The following is an 18,691-nucleotide window of genomic DNA, read 5'->3' on the forward strand; positions in this document are numbered from 1 at the left end:
TTAATAGGCAAGAAATTAAATTTGCTTTCCCAAGTCAAGTCTGTTTTGTACATAACAGAAATTGGTAAGTGGTCCACATGTCTTCTCCTTGACCTACAAGATTTTTTTTTATCTTGTGTACAAGGTTTTTTGTAATCTTGTGTCCTGTCCTGTTGAGGAAGGGGAGTGAGACGGCAGCCAGGTGGGCATCTGGCAGTTGGCCAAGGTCAATTCACCACAATCAGTAACAGAAGAACAATCAAGAGCAATCTCAAACACAAGAATATAATTCCCAATTTCCCAAATAATTAATTTATGTAATTTCCAGGGGTAAGCATATATCTAAGAACTGAAATAAGTGCTAAAATTATTAGGCAAATTATTTGCATGCTAAGAATCACATTAGTGAACAGGAGCCCTCAGAGTTCTTTGGATCTTTCAGGTCAGCAGCTTTAAGTCTTACAAATTCTTAATAAACAAATTTATAATATGTTATTATATTTCCCTGATTGCACTTAGCAATTCAATCTGACTATTTACAAAGTTAATATTTTGGAGCCTTATCATAGTAAAATTAGACACACTTGAAAGGCATTACACTACATACACATTTTCAATAAAATATTTTATAGAGAAAGCTTCATCACTAGAATAATGGCATTCACCTCTTCCCAATTTATTTCCATAGAGATCTCCTAAATATGCATGAAGGCTAGAAAGATTTTACCTCTTTGCCTTTACATTGTGTATACACAATAATTATAATAATTTCCTTCCTTATAATTAAAGGAAGGAAAAAAAAAAATCTCTGTTTCTTCTCTTAGGCCTGCTCTGGTTATTTTGTCTGTGCATAAGCACCTCGAAGACCCCGGAATGTTTGAGACGCCTGGCCGCAGATTTCAGCAGTCAATCGGTCGCCACCCAGCGTTAGAAGAAGAAATCGCCACTCCTCAGTTCCACTCCGAAATAAGATGGGCACTGGAGAGTGAGACAAGAGGAAGCTTTACAAAGAAGGTCGAATTGTATTTTATTCTTAAAGTAACATGTTAACATCTGCTTACTGCTGCTGCCCTATTAAATGGAAATTGAATTAGATAACAAATGGAAGCGCAGACAAGAAAAAGTGGGGGAAGGAAGTTTAACATTCAGATTTTAATTTTTAATTTGAATATCTATTTCAGGTAGTGTTGATCTAACATTTAATATTGAATATATTAACTAATAATTTTTTTCAAAAAATGTCATCAGTGTTAGCCCACATTATATAAAACTCTTTCTGTCTTTTGAACAATTGTAGCTCTTAAGAATCAATGGATATTAGTGGAGACAATTTTGAAAGTGTCTTATACTTCAGACACATATTCTTCAAAAATTAGTTCTATTATTTTAAATTTAAACAAAACAAAACAAAAATAAAACAACAATAGAAATAAAGTCCCAAACTATATTGTAGTTAAAGGAAGAGAGTGCTGGAAAAATAATTATATCCATGAAACAGGAATTTTCTGAGAAGAATAATCAATACAGAGATATCAAAAGCAACAATTTTGAAATCATTTATGGACATGCCTTATAAAACATGAGAGAAAGGCAACAGACTATTTGGGGGTGGAAGGAGGTATTTTGCCTTCAGACACTCATGTTTTGAATATTTGTGACTTATAACTCATTCGGATGTTGCTTCTTTTCCTGGTCCCAAACTGTTGGTGAGCAACTCATGATTGTTTCACTTCAGTTTATTTTTTTGCTGAATGACTGCTTCTATTGGTTGATCTCTTGGTTGTTTATATTCACTTTGTTACACTTGATTCTAAATTAAAACCTGCCTTCACTACCCACGCAACAAATCAGCATGAAAACAGAGAGCCAAACCCAAACACTTTGCACACTGTGCAGTACTCAGTTACAGAAAATGAAATATCCAAGAAAGCAGTGAAGTTTACTTGGTTTGAGGTATTTTATATATTCATGTGAATATATAATTCATTTTATTATTCAGTTTATAGTAGTTCATTTTTATATTCATGTGAATACTTGTGCTGAAATCTGAAACCTTCTTGTACACTTTAATTCACAACTGGGATAAAGTCTTTCTCTAAGAAAGTACATGTGGCTACTCTTCAATTTTCTTACTATCATTTCCTAAAAATCATTGAGCATATTCCGTCTTGAGCTCAGAGCTCAAGAAAGAGGGTTTTATATATTATTTTATACTATATGAAAAAAATAAGTCTATTCTCTCAACAATATGTACCTAGCAGATTTGATAACCACCATGCCATATCTACTCTAGTTCACATATACTGACAATGTGAGACATTTCTTAATGCCTTTTTTAGCTGGAGCATGAGGAAAGAGAACAATGAGTAGTCTTTAGAAGTATTTAGAGGAAAAGTCAATTATCATGAGACCTGTATGGGCCAATTCTTTACTGAAGCTCCTAAGGTTATTTGAAACATTTCAGTAGAAAAACACCTTTTTTTCAGTAGTATATAAACAACACTTTTTATGAGAACAATCTCTGCAATTATATCATCACTTTGCAATAGAGCATGTCGAATTCTTAATCTTGGTATTGTAAGTGAGTATAGTGAGTACCTTAGTGAAAGAGAATGAAAATCAACAAGCTTGAATACATTAAAAAAAGAAAAAAAGAAACTGAACTTACATTGAATTTAAAAGTTTGAAAAGAAATTCATATGTTTTGTAGGACAAATCAGGGCCTTTGCAATCTGCTTTCTCATGGTAATAATGGCTACCTAAGAATAGTGAACATTCTTCATAAGCCAATAAACACGATGCTTAAAACCCATTTTAGTGTTTTTAATTTAAACTTCTAGAAGTTATAGAAGAAATGTCAAAGACACTATTGTTTGCCACTAAAGAGATTCAACATTTTCTAAGATGATGTAATTTCAACATATAGTAGTATTTAGATTTCATTTACGCAAACGTCTGCACTATAAAGTCAAGATGGACCCCAGATGCAATTGTAAAATTACACTAAATCCAAAGTTTGGATTTGTTGGGTTGGGTTTGGGTTTGGGTTGAAGTTAGCGTGCTTTATATATAGCACATTTTTTCACATAAACATATTTTATATCCCAGAAAGAACAGACAAATATATACTCTTCATCATTTTCTATTCTGAAGAACAGATAACTGACAACTTAACAAAACCAATTTTTTATATTGCTATGACCATAAAATGTAGCTGTACTTCTTAATTTAAAGGAATGGGAAAGAATGAATGACTGCTTTTATGCAGCGTTTTTCTATTTACTTTGTATCTTCTTCATTTAAAAAGTCCTGAACTGATCAAAAGAAAAAAGTGGTTTCAATTATTATCAGCACTAAAAAGAAAAATAAATCTGAGGGGTGGGATATATCTATGTATATGGTTAGCAAAGCTAATATTTTTTAATAGGAATCTCTTTCAACAGGATTTACTCTGAGATGATGAGGAAATAAAACCAGTAATTATATGAGTTTATGAGGCAGAAATAAAATAATATAATAATAATACTAGTAGTAGTAGATTAGTCATTATTTTAGGAAAATATTGTACAAAACTTGCCATGTTCATTTTTTATTTCAAATGTTATGTCCTTAGCAAGGAAATGCATTTTAGGGTATTTTTGTAGATTTGTTTATTTGTAGAAATTATTGTATTATTTGTAAATGCAGTATCTCTACATTTAATATATGGAAATTTTTTTCCCTTTAAGAGTGGAACTGGTTAAAACTTAAATGATAGAGATTAGATATATTTTCTTCAACAAATTTTCCATTTCAATAGAGCACAGGAAAAGAAGTGTCATTACAAATTGGGGGGGGAATTAATAATATCAAAACAGTCTGCTTAAACCATAATCACAAACACTTTAGTGTTTATTTATGAGATCAGCAAATATGTGCAGTCATTATAATCTGTGATTTGAATTGTTCTCTAAGTCTATCTTTCTCCATAGGAACTGAAGAAAACTCAGTTCAGTGATGATGGTGCCCTGTTTGTGCCTGTGGTTTTCTGCAGTCTGAGCTCATAAGAAGAATTACAGAAGAAGGGAAAAAAAAAAAAAAAAAAAAAAAAGGAAAAAATGAAAAAAATGGTCTGCAACAAGAAAAAAAAAGTGAGATGAACGAGGTCTGGATTCATTCCACTTAACTTGAGATAGCCTGCTAAGTTAGGACCATCAGTCACTCTAGGCTCCCTGCACAGAAAAACAAATTAGAGACAGGAACCTTCAGAAGGCAATTTACCCCACCTAAGAACCAAGTCGTCTTCTGGTGGTTTGTCTCACACTGTTCACTCCCGGGACAACCCTTGCTCCCAGACAAGGTATGCCACTTTATTCCTGTAGGTGTTTTTGAGCTTAAGAAAGAGACAGACAAAGTGACAAAAATAGCAAGACATAGAAATTAATAGATGTCTAATCAGGAAAAAAAATTATGAACATGAACAAGAAAAGATTAAGCACAAGTTAATCACCGAGTAAGAGAAAAATTGCAAAGAGGAAACTGAAGAACCAAAGAAAAATGCAACAAATTACAAAGAATTCAAAACAAGAAAAAGCTTTTCTTTCTATTTATAAATTCAAATGAGCAGAGATAGCACTGTGGGTTGTGAATTAAGAGGCTGTGTTTCATTTATTATGTTTTATATTATTTTTATGTTGCAGTAGGCTGAAATTTCTCTAGCCAATTGGCAAATGTTTGTCCACACATGGGGTTTGATGAGCTATAAAGGTGATGATGATTTCAAGTATGCTGGGACTTGTAATATTTCAAACATCCAAAATTACAGCCAAAGAAAACTACATCCATCCAGAGAGGCAAAAATTCTCTAAGCACCCAGACCCTACTGAGAAATTCAAATGAATAACCTTTGTGAAATATTTATATTCACTCGCTAAGAAAGGATTGGGGAGAAAAGTGTTCATAAAATGAAAAAGCATTTTTAACTAATTTTTAAGCCATCTATGCTAACACAGGTTTACAAATAATTCAATGTCCATTATTTGTTGAGCCATATACATCTTGTTAACTAGAAGGATAAAATACTCCACTTCCCCCGTTGAGCAGAACACTCTCTTTGACTTGGAAGTTGGGCAGCTACTAAACTCACTTAATTTACACAGGCTATGTAAGATGTTAAATGAACCATAAAGGGCAGATGACAGAGACGAACAACCCTTTTCCCTGGAAGTGCCAAGTTTCAGGGCCTTGGTCTCCCTTTCACACTGACGCAGTGTGTGACACTGGAGGACGTGGCTATCACTTTCTATAAATGGCTTAACCTTCAGCTTTGTGTGGTCTGTCTAGTACTATACCCTGACAATTAAAGAAAATCAATATCTGGCACTTCAATGCTGAAAACATGGAACCCACTTTGGAGGTAAATAATTAGTTCAGAAATGCTTCAGGCAATAATTAACTAAACTAGACTTATTAGGAACTCTTGCCTAAAGCATTTTTCCTTTTCAGAGGTGTTTAATATCTATCACATAACTTCTAAATTATTTAAATTTAGGCATTTCAGCTTTTAACAGTGTTATAATTAACATTGTTTGACTATTTACTCTTTTACACAATAAATTATTCTCAAATCAACACCTTAGCTTCACCTTAGTGAAGCTTTTGACCTCATGCTCATTTATTTCAGTTTTCAAAGAGAAAAGCACAGATGTTATTTGATTCAGAAGCCTCTGATTTACATTTCTATTTAACACTCATGGAGAGGGGGGATTGTTTTATATGTTTCTGTTTGAATCTTAGATTATACATTTGATTAAACAACACATTTGCACAAAGAATTCCCATGCAAACCACTGACCATGAGAGTGAAAGGCTAACGTCCTTAGTTGTCTGTGGGACATTTTCCACTGCCTTTAGAAGGAATAGGAACTTAGGGAAGACTCTTATGGTGAAGTCCAGTGATGTGTCCAACATATTCCAAGTTTACTTCATTTGACTAAGTGACACAAAATAAATAAAAAGCAATTTCTTTTGGCTAGATACATTATGTCTCATCAGCTGGCTGGAAATTGAGAGTGGGAAGAGGTATTTTTTGTCAGACTAGATGTTTTTCTTTGTCATGATCAACTCTTGAATTCTTATCCAGGTGGGGTCTTAGCAATTGCTCAATTTTGAAAACATTTCTGTTGAAGTCAGCATTGCTTCTAAAGTTAAATAACACATGTAAAACATTTAAGGATCTGGGCCCCTAGGTATGTTCTGTTACTATTATAACACTGGAGAAGTAAATTTTGAAGGCAAAAAAAGACACTTCATGTTTCTGGGTGCAGTGGTTCTGTGGTATCCTCACAATCTAAGCTATTATCCTACCATGATTCTTGCAAGTAATTTACAAGAACAAAACAAGAGATTTTCACAAGGCTGGGCTTGAGGCTTGTATGTGTGTGTGTGCATGCACATGTGCATGCTGCTCAGAAATCCATCCTTCACCTTCAGAATTCTATGGAAAAAAGCTTATACTAGAACATTTAAACTAAAAAAACTGGAAAGAAAAATCCTAAAGTCCATGTTTATGGGCCTAAAGCTAAACAAATCAGTCACCCACAGCCCCTCTGAGATCAATGGAAGGAGTTACAGAATCTCTATATAGAATATTACCCTTTTTTCTCCTTTAATTGAACTGCTTGATGGATAAAATTAGTATTGCATATAATGTGTATTCCCCAGTACCTCATGAATTTCATGGATACAAAAGTATGCTTCATCTTACAATGATTTAAAAAACGCAAACACGGTAGAAATTAATAGTCATGGATTACTTTCTATATTTTATAGATTTTATATCATCCATTTAACAATTTAAAGGTGACTAGTTAGGAAAGTCAAACACAGAATCGTAAGGTTTTACCTTATAAAGTCAAACACAGAATCAGAGGGTTTTACCTTATAGAGCAAAGTGAATACTTGTGGAAATTGAGACACTCTAATGCAGAAGAGAATTGTCCTGTTTTATTTCACCTACCAATCTTGAAATGCAGAAGTACAAATAATGCAAGCAAGATACCTGATTTCAGTAACAGCCTTATGTTTCCTGTATACTCTCTACAAAGAGATTCAGTTCTCTGACCATTGGCACATATTCTATACTGGAATACATAACTTATCTTCTGGAGTTGATTTATTGGCTGTAAAAGGGTTATAAAGAGCTTATAGCATAGGAAAATTGTGGCCTCATTTTAGTAATATAGAATGCAAGCAGCTACATGTATAGGTTTTTAAGCTCTCACAAGTCAATAGAAATTAAGTTCATGATTTATAAGTTGTTCAGAGGGTCAAATGCTTGTGCCTCCCTTAGGATAAGGTGAATTGCTCTCAGAACACTATTAAGAGTGCTTACAAGTTCTCCACAAACCATATGGAAGGTCGGAGAAAAGTTGCCTGTGCTTGAGGCAGTGAAAGCCAAGGCAAAAAATTCTATTCAAGACACTTAACTTTTAGGCATAAAAATTTAGGTAAGATAAACTTTGCCTATCAGTAATTTCCCACTAGACATTTCTGTCCCCATTATCTTGTAAATTTTTATATGATTATCATATAACGTGATTCCTATTTTTACTTATTTCTTACAGTTTTATATCACTGATACATCAACAGTCACATTATATTAACAGTGTGAATGTTTAATTTTCTTTCCATGTGTTTAAATTTTAAAGCTTAATTCAGTTACAATACTTAAGGCTACATTCATAAAAGATTTAATTAAACACAATTTATTTCAGAGTAGTATTATTTGATTGATTTTTATTTATTTTCAGAAATTGAGGTATAACAGGAACAAAACTTTAGAAAATGTCAATATCTACTATATTTTAATAAAAATTCCACCAAGGCTGTAAAGTATTCATTTAGTCAGTATGTTCTATAGATATTTGGGGAAAAAGTCATGATGTGGGTACATACTTGCCTTTTCTAAGACTATAGATTTGACTTCAGTATAAGAGTAGAAAATGTTATAAATAAAACAATTGGTCGCCTGAAATTATTGTAAAAACACTCCATGGAGGATAAAATAGGTTTGCAAATAAGTTGTTGTAAGGTTTTTGTTGAAGGCCAGGGTTATAAGTAAATAAAGTCAAATGGTGCATTTTATTATTTCATACCCATTACAACCTCATGGGTAGATGAGGCTACTGTGAAAACAGATTGATTAATTTTCCGTGTACGCCTATATTTTTATATTGAACTTCACCTTATTTGTGTTCTTTTGCCTTTCATGGATTGTTTACCACAGAAAGTTTGGCAGACAATTTTTAGTGCTAGTCCTGTGTTCAGTGTAGAACTTCACTATGACAAGCATTTCATTCTGGTTGTATTATTCAAGGGAAGTCTAAATGAAGAATGAAATCTTGGCCTTTTTCAGAATAATTCATCTGAAGTCTTAGACATTTTAGGTACAGTCAGCCAGCTTCTACAACATTCAATTGGTTTCCATATTTTTTTTTTTCATATCTTTGCATTCCTCCTGTCCTCCAGGGACATTTTTAATTCTCAATAAACATTGCATCTCATTCAAAAAATATTTGCTCTGTTGTGTTGAAAATAGCAAAGAGTTTAACACTGAACAAATAGAAGCATTGACAGTCTAGAAGTAGGATGCCATTCAAACTGAAGGAACAGAAGGAAATGCAAGTGGAGGAAATAACATTACAGCAGGTAATATTTCTTGTATCTGTGTGAACACAAGTCATCCTTAATAGCATTTTATCATGAAACAATCATACAAACCTCTGCCCAATTGGGATAAGAGCTCAGTCTATCTAAAACATACATTAGCATGAAGCAAAGTTTAATTACCACTCTCAAGACTGTCAACTGCAAGTTTTTGAACAAGATTATGTTGCTGTCTCCTCAATAAACTCCCTGCTGTACTACAGGAAGATTTCCACTGGAGTTTGTCTAGATTTATTGTGAAACTACATTAATATAATTTTATTATAAAAATGACAGCTTTTAGATGTCTTTAATGTAAACACATCCAACAAGTATTTAATGTCTGAACTGTTCAACATTTTCCCAGATATTCAGGGGATGCTTCTGTGCTTAAAACCAAAGATGTATTTTTATTTAACGATATTCCACATTTAGTATTGAAATATATTTATATTTATATTTATAGTTATATTTATAGTTATATTTATTATTTATAGTTATATTTATATTTTATGTCATATTTCTGAATATGCTTTCACATGACCACCAGCTAATTAGGGAAATAAATGGAGAATTTAGAGCATCCTATATCTCAACTGACCTTGGGTATGTCAGTGGAAAAGCAACAGAACACATGCATGAGATCAAATTATTGGCTATTTGTCTGACATGTTAGCAGTGATGAGGAAAGCAGATGGAAAAAAAATTATGAGATATTGATCCCTTTCTCATTCCTGCATACCCTTTAATTAGTTTTAGATTGTAAATAATGCTATTGTATCTTGTGACAGTATACATGAAATGATGGCCTGAACTGTATCTATGTAGATTTTGAGATATGAGCCAAACTGAGTGATTGGGAATTTTATGCATTGGAAACATGTTTTTCGTGACATTGCAAATTTTCTTAAAAATTAACATTAAAAAAAATAGAATGCACTTTTGAATGCATAATCAGAGAATAGGCAATGAAAGCTAACCAGGACACCAATATGGTCAGGATTTTTGTCCTTTTGTTATGCCATGGTTGTTGCTGCATCAGCATCTGTCAAGCCAATACCATGCAAACAAGCAAACGTGCCCCTCCATTTTACACACACAGTGGTACCTCACTAAATTATCCTTCACAAAGCTGATGGGAGTCCAGCAGAGTTTTTCAGCTTAGATCTGTTGTCACATGGGGACTGCTCTCTGACTGTAAAACAAGCTCTCTCCTACACTAGACCACATCAACAGCCTGATCACAGGCTCCTATGATTTGCCAGAACAGCAGCACACCTGAGCACTGAGCAGTCTGGATAATTCTCCTGCATGCTTTGAATTCTGGACAGGCTTATTAGCAAGAGATCTGTGTTATAAAACTGCAATTACATGGCACAGGGTGCTATGCTAGTTCCTGGCACACAGGTGACCCTAGCTATCTGGTAAGATAGGCTAAATTCAAGTTTGGTGCAGAGAGACAAGAATTTCACACAGGGACAATTCTATATTGGTTCACTTCACATTGTTATGCTCTGTTAATCTCAAAACATCATCACTTCAATGATGTTAAAAACAAATACATGAAAGTATGCACCTGAAATGAAATATAGGGCATGTAATTAAAGTTACCGATTTGGATTTCCCATTCTGTTAGATAGTGGTGCAGAGTAGCAATGAAGTACACTCTTCTCAGTGGTGGCAAACAGGACAAGAGGCAAATTGAAGAACATAAAATTCCATATTAAAACAACAATTTCTCTTTTACTATTACTTTTTTTAATGGTAGGATCATCAAACAGTGGAATAAATTGCTGAGATAAGTTGCATTGTTCAAAGCACTCAAACCTGATTAATGAAGGTCCTGAAAAACCTGCTTTAGCTGACAAGCTCCACCAGTCCCTGCCAAGTTAAACTATTCTGCCAAAAGACATACATTTTAGTGAATAAATCAGCTGCTTTTTAAGATATGATTATATATATATATATATATACACACTCTTTGAAGAGATGTTGCATGAATATGCTGATGACAGACCTTCCAAGTATTTTCGACTAGAGGATCAAAACTTGATATTTATTTTATTAAAAGTGGGTTACAGTCTCGCATGATAGGACAGATCAAAAAACTCAGCATGCCACTCGTGTTACAAAGCTTCCCATTCAAAACCATCTAGTTTAAAATAAAAAAAAATTTAAAAAAAATTTTAAAAAGTAAAGTTTCTTGAGATTTAGCAAATCTCTTTTTGTTTCTTTCATTTAAAATACTATTCATTGCACTCCATTCCACATGCCATGCAATCTACTTCTCTTCCTTCCTCCCAGAGCACCACCAAACCTAAGTTATAGGAAGGATTTTGGAGGAGGGGAGGACGTGGAGAAGAAGATCGAAAGAGGTTCATCCAGCCGTTTCTCTTATGGACTGTCTGTTGCTAGTGACTTCTCAGCATATGGATACAGCAATGGGCAGAAGTGCTGCATCTTAAAATAAACTCAGTGAGATGGTCTGAATGGAACAGCCTTAATGGAGCGGCTCTTCTTCAGTAAACACAAGCCACTGGGAAGTGATGGATTGCAGTAAGTGCACTACAGTTCTCCATGGCCTGCAATGTTCTGTCAAAGTAATTCCAAAACCTCTGATATCTTTAGCTGGCTGCAAACAGGAGACAGCCATAAATACAATGTCAAAGGCATTTGCTTTTCCTTCTTTAATCCACTGAAAATATAATTATCCCCAGAGACAGGAGATGAAAGAGACTTGGGAAAATGGAATTTTTCTTGGTCCAACAAGAGATTGCCAAGAAAGGTGTCTTGTCAGGCTCTATTGGCTTGACTAATTTACTTATTTCATAATTTCCTTCAGGCCTCATCACCTTTGTTAAGAAACAGTACTGTACTTCTTTTTACATTTATGTTTGTAGTTTGAATTTTATTTTTTTTTTTACTGACTTAAGTGGCTTTGAGGATCAGTGGAATTTTGGCTTGGGTTTTTTGGGTTGTTTCGGGGGGTTTGTTTGTTTGGTTTAGGTTGTTTTGTTTTTAAAATGAGCTGGATTAGAGACTACATCCCTTGCAATTATTAAAGAAACATATTAGTTTAAAAAAGCCCAAACAATTACAAGGAAAAAGAAAATCAACTTCCAGGGACCTCAGTGAGGATCAGGGCTGCCCTAGGCCAGCTCCACCCAGCTTGGCCAAGACGGAAACACCACTGGGAAAACAAATTTAACAAAGGTCAAAACACTGCACAGTAGTGAAAAGTGAGGTAAAGCACTGGGAGTCCTGCAGACACCTGGATCAATATAAAAGGAAGAAGGGAGGTGCTGCAGGCGCCAGAGATAAGATTCACCTGCAGCCTGTGGAGGAGACCACGGTGGAGCAGGTGTTTCCTTGCAGCCCTTGGGGAGATGCTGCTGGAGCAGATATACACACTCTAGCCTGCAGGAGATGACACATGGGATGGTGGAGGTGGATATCCTGGTTTTGGCCAGGATAGTGAATTTTTCCACAGTAACTGTGAGAGGGTGGACGCTGAACCCGTGTGGATGTGTGGAGGTTGTTATTCTACATCACTCACTTCGCTTCCAGAGAGAGAAAGTAAGGGATTCTCACTCCGAGGAGGGGAATGTGACTGGTACTTGTGAAGAAAAAGATGGCCTGTGGAGGGGTCTGCTGCCACTTCATTCCTTATTTCAGGGGTCATTAGGTGCTGGATTGGTCAGTGAGCATCTTTTGCATATAAACCACCCTCATTTTGTATACTTTTGTTATTATTAATATTGATTCTGCTTCCATTTGTTTTCTTGTAAATGATTCTTATCTCAACTCAGGATCTCTCTTTTGTCTCTCTCAACAGAGAGATTGGGAGAAGGGGAGAAGCTTGTGGTTTGCTTTTTAGTGGGAGAAATTAATTAGGGAATACTATTCCTAAACCACCACAGTGGGTATGGTCTGAAGGAACCAAAGCATGTGAAAGATCCACACAGAGCTGGTTTTCCCTTGAGGACTGCAGCCCCTTGGAAGTAACTGTGCACAAGCAAGGAAAAGTCTTGGGAGGCAAGAGCAGCAAAGAGGCTTTTATGGACTCATCACTACTCTCCCACCTCACCTCCTCCCTGAGCCTCCTGAGCACAGTAGGAGGAGGAATTTGGAATGAAGTAGTGAAATTGAACTTTGGGAAAAAGAGGAGAAAATAGTTGATCTTTAAATATTGTCTTTTTTCTTACTATCAACATAAATTTACTGTCAATACCTTGGACAAATTCTCCCAAGTTCAGTCTGTTTTTCTTTTAAGATTAATTCATAGGTTATCTCCCTGTGCCTGTCTCATTTTCTTCCACTGTCCAGTTGAGGAGCAGGAGTGAAAGCAAGGCTGTATAGGTATCTGGCTGCAGGCCAAGGTTAATCCACCTTGGTATAAAATCCAAATGAAGTTACCTTGAATATCAGGAGCAGCAATATTTTTTAATTCACTGTCAACATGTGGACAGATTCTGTGAAGAGTCTGTTGCCTATGAATGTATGTATATAGATGTATAGTATGTGCAGTACAGGAAGAATATCACTAAAAGTACCCAACTTTTGTTAACAGTACCACAGAAGATGTGAAGAAAAAGTTTCTGTTGTAAAGATCAGCATCTTCAAAAGGCCAGAAGAACCCTCATATATGGAAGACTAAATATTTCTCCCTCTACCACATAAGCCCTGCAGACTAAATCTTTAAATTTTTTTTACCAATGTTGCTGTCATAGCTCCTGAGTGTAACATCTATGAGAGCAAGAAAGACAATAAGCTCAAACCAGACACAGTGTACTTCACTATATACATACACATACATTTATCTAATATATTTAAGATAACTTTGTCTTTACCATTTTATTAATAATTGTTTCATTTACCTGTGCCAAGATTACCCCACAGGGTTTTTTTTCCTTTTAATTATCTATTTTCATATGATTTTAACCCAAGAAAGATGTTGTATTCAGGGCGTTGAAATAGGAAAGAGTATTTGGTCTTTCAGTTAATTTGACACATATTTAATATCTTACCACATTTTCAGGTAGCAGAGGGATCAAAGTGTCTCATTACATAAGAGCATTTTGATATTCTCAAATGGTGCTGCAAGGTGTAGCATTTCAGTACTTGTCCACTTTAAACTCACACTTATTAAAGCCCTGCTAAGGGAATTAGAGAGTTATGATGTTTCCTGGCAGTAGGCATATTGTCCTGTAGATTTTTGCAGAACTTCCATTATCATTAAAGGGAGTTACACACTAGAGTACCAACGTCTATTAATACGAGTAGCATCTTCCACAAACAGTCTTCTAAACAGCAATTTGGGTGTCCTAAAGCTCTCTAGTCATTCAGGAGAAATTACTCTGATGTCAACACTTTAGCAGCAAAGAAATATCCATTCCTCTATAACCACTCACAAGAGACTCTCAAACAAGACCTTTTTTTTTGTTTTAGTTAGTGGAAATGTCTTCTATTCTTGAGCCTATTAACTTGTAACAATAGAAATAATAGGAGCTGAGACAGGTGTAGAAAGTTTAATTCTCTTCTCTCTTGTGAGCTTCAAATTTAAAAAGGGAATTCAAAATTCATGATAAAAAAGGTTATTAAAATTCATGAATGCCAGTATAATATAATTTTGATCTGCACAGTTTTTCAGGGATTGTTGTCAGTTTCTATTCCACTGTTAGCCATCATTAACAGCAAATATGACAGATACACTAATGAAATCGATTTGGTCATGTTATCAATTTAATTCAAAAACGTAACCCCATTTTATTACCGTGTAAGTTATAAAGGCTTATAGGCTAATTTCATCTGTCACTGTAAGTTCTCTGCTGGACTTCTTAATAAATAAATGTATGTTTGTTTTATTTTTTCATATTTTGAACTAATTACTTCAGTACAGCAGTAATACTGGTTTAGCTCATAGTAGGACTGAAATATTGGTCAATGCACTCTAGTAGGGGAAACCTTTCAATAAAATGAAAATAGCAATAGAGCATTGCCTTGGAGCCTTGCTACAGCTGAGCAATAGATCACTGTGCAGCAATATTCCCTGCAGCCAACTCACTGTCTAAGAAATTAATGCATTCTTCATACTCATGTAAGAGGTGTGCCTTGTTGTAAGGATGTTTTTTAAGGTACAATGAAAGCAGGACTGTTCTCATACACATACATCTCTCATTAATAACATTAGAAGGCTCAGCAAGATATTCTTCCTTATATATGTCAATATTTCTTTTAAGCATTGATTATTTGATGAAGCCACTTTATAGCTTTTTTATTTGTTTGGAAAAATAACAGACAAGGTTAGCTATCATTATGACAGGTGTCACGAGATGGCATCATTAGACAAAGACCTCTGAAATATTTCACTGAGTAACCAAATGTTTAAATTTGGGAAGCTTCTCAATTATGAATATAAGCTAAGGCATTATCCTAAAAAGTGGAATGAATTGCAATATTTTTACTTCTGGTTCAAGTTTTTTCTTCAGGAAGAATTATTTTTGGAGCACAGAGAAGTATTGTTGGACGTAAGTAGCTGTTTTACAAGCTGATTGCCTTGTTTCTAGACCAACACATCTTTACAAGTAGAAAGTGAACAAGCTTTACTGTGCATCTATCTAGACTTTGTACTTATAGTACTTATAATTCTTGTACTTATAATTCTTCACAAGACAGTAAAAGAATGATAAAAGACTTCTGAAAAAGCAAACATTTTTAAGTGGAGAGAGATACTGAAGAAATCTTTCATTCCTGTTCATCTCAGAAAGCTATTCAAATTGCAGTGGTTTCATATTATGCAGCCTATACAAAATCCCCTCAAGAGTAACAAACCTGAGGGCCAGTTGCCACCTGGCATCCAAGTGCTCAGCTAGAGGCAACTAAAAGCTGGGCTTTCAGTTGGTACTGCATCACACACTGCCAAACCCACACCGGTAGCCAAATCTGATGACTAACCTTAAAATAATTCCTTTAGGAATGTTGGTTACCATTGGAGTGGACATGTCTACACAGCACCACAGGGTGCAACAAATGGGAGAAAAAGGAGAGGAGAGGAAGCTTGCTGAGTTTGTCAAAATGCCTAAAGTGACTGACTACAGTCACCATCTAAATAACATAAAATGGCCTTGCCATGGAGTCAGTGACAAAGATTTCCTCCAAGGATATTTTGTTAATCCATGAAGAACAAGTAATGAAGTACAGGAAACATTAATCTGATGTGTACAATTAAACACAAAGATTTCACCATAACTGTTCCCTCTAACTTGCTTTGTTTGTCTTTGGGTTTAGACAGTTTTCATGTGTTCCTAGTTTGGAAGAAACTCTACAGCAACACATGTAGGTTCCCAGAAAAGCCTTCATCTCAAGAAAAAGACGTGGCCATTTGCTCTTCTCAAGAACTGTGTCATTTTCAGGGGTGTGAGTTTCCTGTGCACAATGTGGTCATTGTTATTTACTTAGCTAGAATTTTAGCCACTCTAGAGCTCACCTCCAGAGCTTTGATTTGTCTTGCATGGGCTGAAAGTTACATTATCACTCTCATGTTGTGTTCTTCAATATTCTGAGAAGAAATAAATCTGTCTGTGGAGAAAACCAAATGTTTCATGGCTTCATTGAGGCAGAAATTTTAAGTTGCATCAAATTAAATATAATTATCTTCAAGCACCAATGGACATTTTTGCTTGCTAATAGCACGCCATTTAGGCTTATATGTTTTAAAGTTGCCATCCATGTAGAATTTCTGCTTTGGAGTCTATATCTTTGTAGAGTGAATAGAGAGCGTAGACAGAAGGAGCCACATTAATATTCATCTATCCAGGTGGAGATTGTCTGCATATACAGGGAGAAATATATGACCCTTGCACTTGCACTTGCTTTAGTCTTTGCACTGGGAAGGCACTGCCACTGGGGATCTGTGAGCTGTTTTGTGCAATGTGTTTGTACATTAACATAGCCAGGCTGTTAATGTACAAACACATTAACAAACACATCAGGCTTCTACTACCCACTTTTTGTTAGCACCTTCACAATTCAGTAAAAAATTCTGGTTGACAGCGGATGTCAACCTTTTCTGTCATCATAGCCTCTGCCTGAGGTGGGTGTATTGTTATACCTGTGTGAAACCCATGCTATAGCATCTGCCTCTCCTCTTGGGAACATAGAAATGTATACATCAGCTTCTTCCAGCGCAGTGGAGGACAGACACAGCTCACAGTGCTTTATACAATGGTTTTGAGGTAGTGCTCAAGCTCCTTAGATAATGTGAACTGCTCTCTGTACATGCCAACAATGTCCTTCTGCTATGTCAGACTCTATACTAATAGAAATATCTTCGGAGTTTTTGCTCCTAAACAAAGATTTGCAGAAATGTTCCTTTTTTATTCTAGATTTTGGTGTGGGTTTTGTTTGTTTGTTTGTTTTCTTTTTTACATTAACAGTCCTCATGTGTTGAAGCTGTTCTTTGCATGCTACTTATTAATACTTTTAGAGAAATTGCGTTTTGATAATATGTTAATCAACTTAATTCATTTGCACTGGTGTTTTTGCATCACTGCAGCACAATATAGTGTTTTAGTGTCACTTTCACTAGCCTGATATTGGCAACATCAAACTTAGAAAATTGTGGGCATGGTCTGTGCAAGCCAGATGTGGAGGACATCAGTGCCATGAGCACATTGTGCTTTGTGATTACAGATGCAGATTGTAAGGGTACTCCAAAGGCTTGTTGGAGCTCTGAAAAGGCATAAATAACATAGGATTACCATATGAAACCAGTGACTTGACCTTGACTGAGTAGCTTGAAACCAACATTAGTATCTATTTCAAGAGCAGAAGTCCTTTTTCACATATTTCCAAAAACTGGACATAGTTGAAGCTGCAATTACTTTGATGGTGTAAGAAATAATAAATTGAGACTCCTGATTTTCAGTTTTCCATTTTCTGCTAATATTTGGTGATCCATTTTGTCTCTGCATGTCTTCATATGCCTCCCATATCTTCACTAATCTGTGTAATTTACTGATACTAACAAACTGTGCAATCTCAGTATTTATATTTCATTCATAGTCAGAAGCAGTACAGGAACTTGTGTCGATCCTCCCACAGAATGGCTCATTATTAGTCACTATCTATTCTGGCTTATTGTCATTTCCACTTTTTAGTTTAGTTCCCAGCTTTTAGTTTATTTTTAATCAGTGACAGAATTACCTTTTATATATTACCCGTGGGTCTCTAAGTTTAATGGAATTTATATCTCAAAAGAAGACAACCACATTATCAGTAAAATTCTCATCTCTGCAGCTAAAATAATATTTCCTTTCTTATTTCCTTGTTTCAAATAATACTCCTTTTGACTCTCCTACCATGTATTGAATACTAAAAAGCACTTATTAAACACTACATACTCTGAAATGAAAAATTTTATTTTTCTCTGGTCTTGGTTGTTCTTTTGTTCTTGTTTCTTTCTTGACCTCCTTTCTCTGCTCAAGCCCCAGTCTGAAAGAAGTAGAATATTGTGATTTCTGTCCATCTTTATTTGCTTATGCCCAGTGTGAGAGATTCATTACTTCAATGTAGGATCAATTCTGTGATGTCAGAAAAAAAAATAGTCAAGCCATTCCCGTCTTTGTCGGTTACTTATGTATATGTTATTCTTTGTATACATCATACAAAGATGTTTAAAAGGAAATGCATTCCAATTTTTTTAATTGGAAAAGATACTGCATATATCTAGGTTTATGTGATGAAAGAGCTGGTGGTGGGTGAGGTTTTTCTCTTTTGATTAATTATAATAAATATTTCAATTTTGGTTTGCGTTTTTTTTTTTTTTGTTTGTTTGTTTGGGTTTTTTTTTTTTGTTTTTTTTTGTTGTTGTTGTTGTTCTTGGTTGGTTGGTTAGTTTTTTGTTTGGTTGGTTGTTGTTTGTTGTGGTTTTTTTGCTTTTTGTGGTTTTTTTCTGGGCTTCTTGTGCTACATCCACTGCTGGCTTGTTCATTTTTTCTTTCCACTAGTTCAGTTCCCCAGGCATTCA

The 18,691-nt window shown here is 35.0% G+C and overlaps 1 protein-coding gene across 3 annotated transcripts in view; it reads right to left on the reverse strand.

Annotated features, from left to right (window-relative positions):
* Positions 1 to 309: 309 nt before the first annotated feature.
* TAFA5 (TAFA chemokine like family member 5) overlaps positions 310 to 18,691 on the reverse strand; it is a 419,600-nt gene continuing 401,218 nt past the window's right edge. For all 3 annotated transcript variants that reach the window (XM_058021942.1, XM_058021945.1, XM_058021946.1), the window contains 2 exons: positions 4,245 to 4,351; positions 310 to 957 (listed from right to left, as the gene is read on the reverse strand). In XM_058021942.1, the coding sequence (XP_057877925.1) occupies positions 4,286 to 4,351 (66 nt within the window). In that variant the 3' untranslated portion in view covers positions 310 to 957; positions 4,245 to 4,285. The remainder of the gene's footprint in view (positions 958 to 4,244; positions 4,352 to 18,691) is intronic.

This window comes from Melospiza georgiana, chromosome 4 (assembly GCF_028018845.1).
Source record: "Melospiza georgiana isolate bMelGeo1 chromosome 4, bMelGeo1.pri, whole genome shotgun sequence".
NCBI classification, from domain to species: Eukaryota; Metazoa; Chordata; class Aves; order Passeriformes; family Passerellidae; genus Melospiza; species Melospiza georgiana.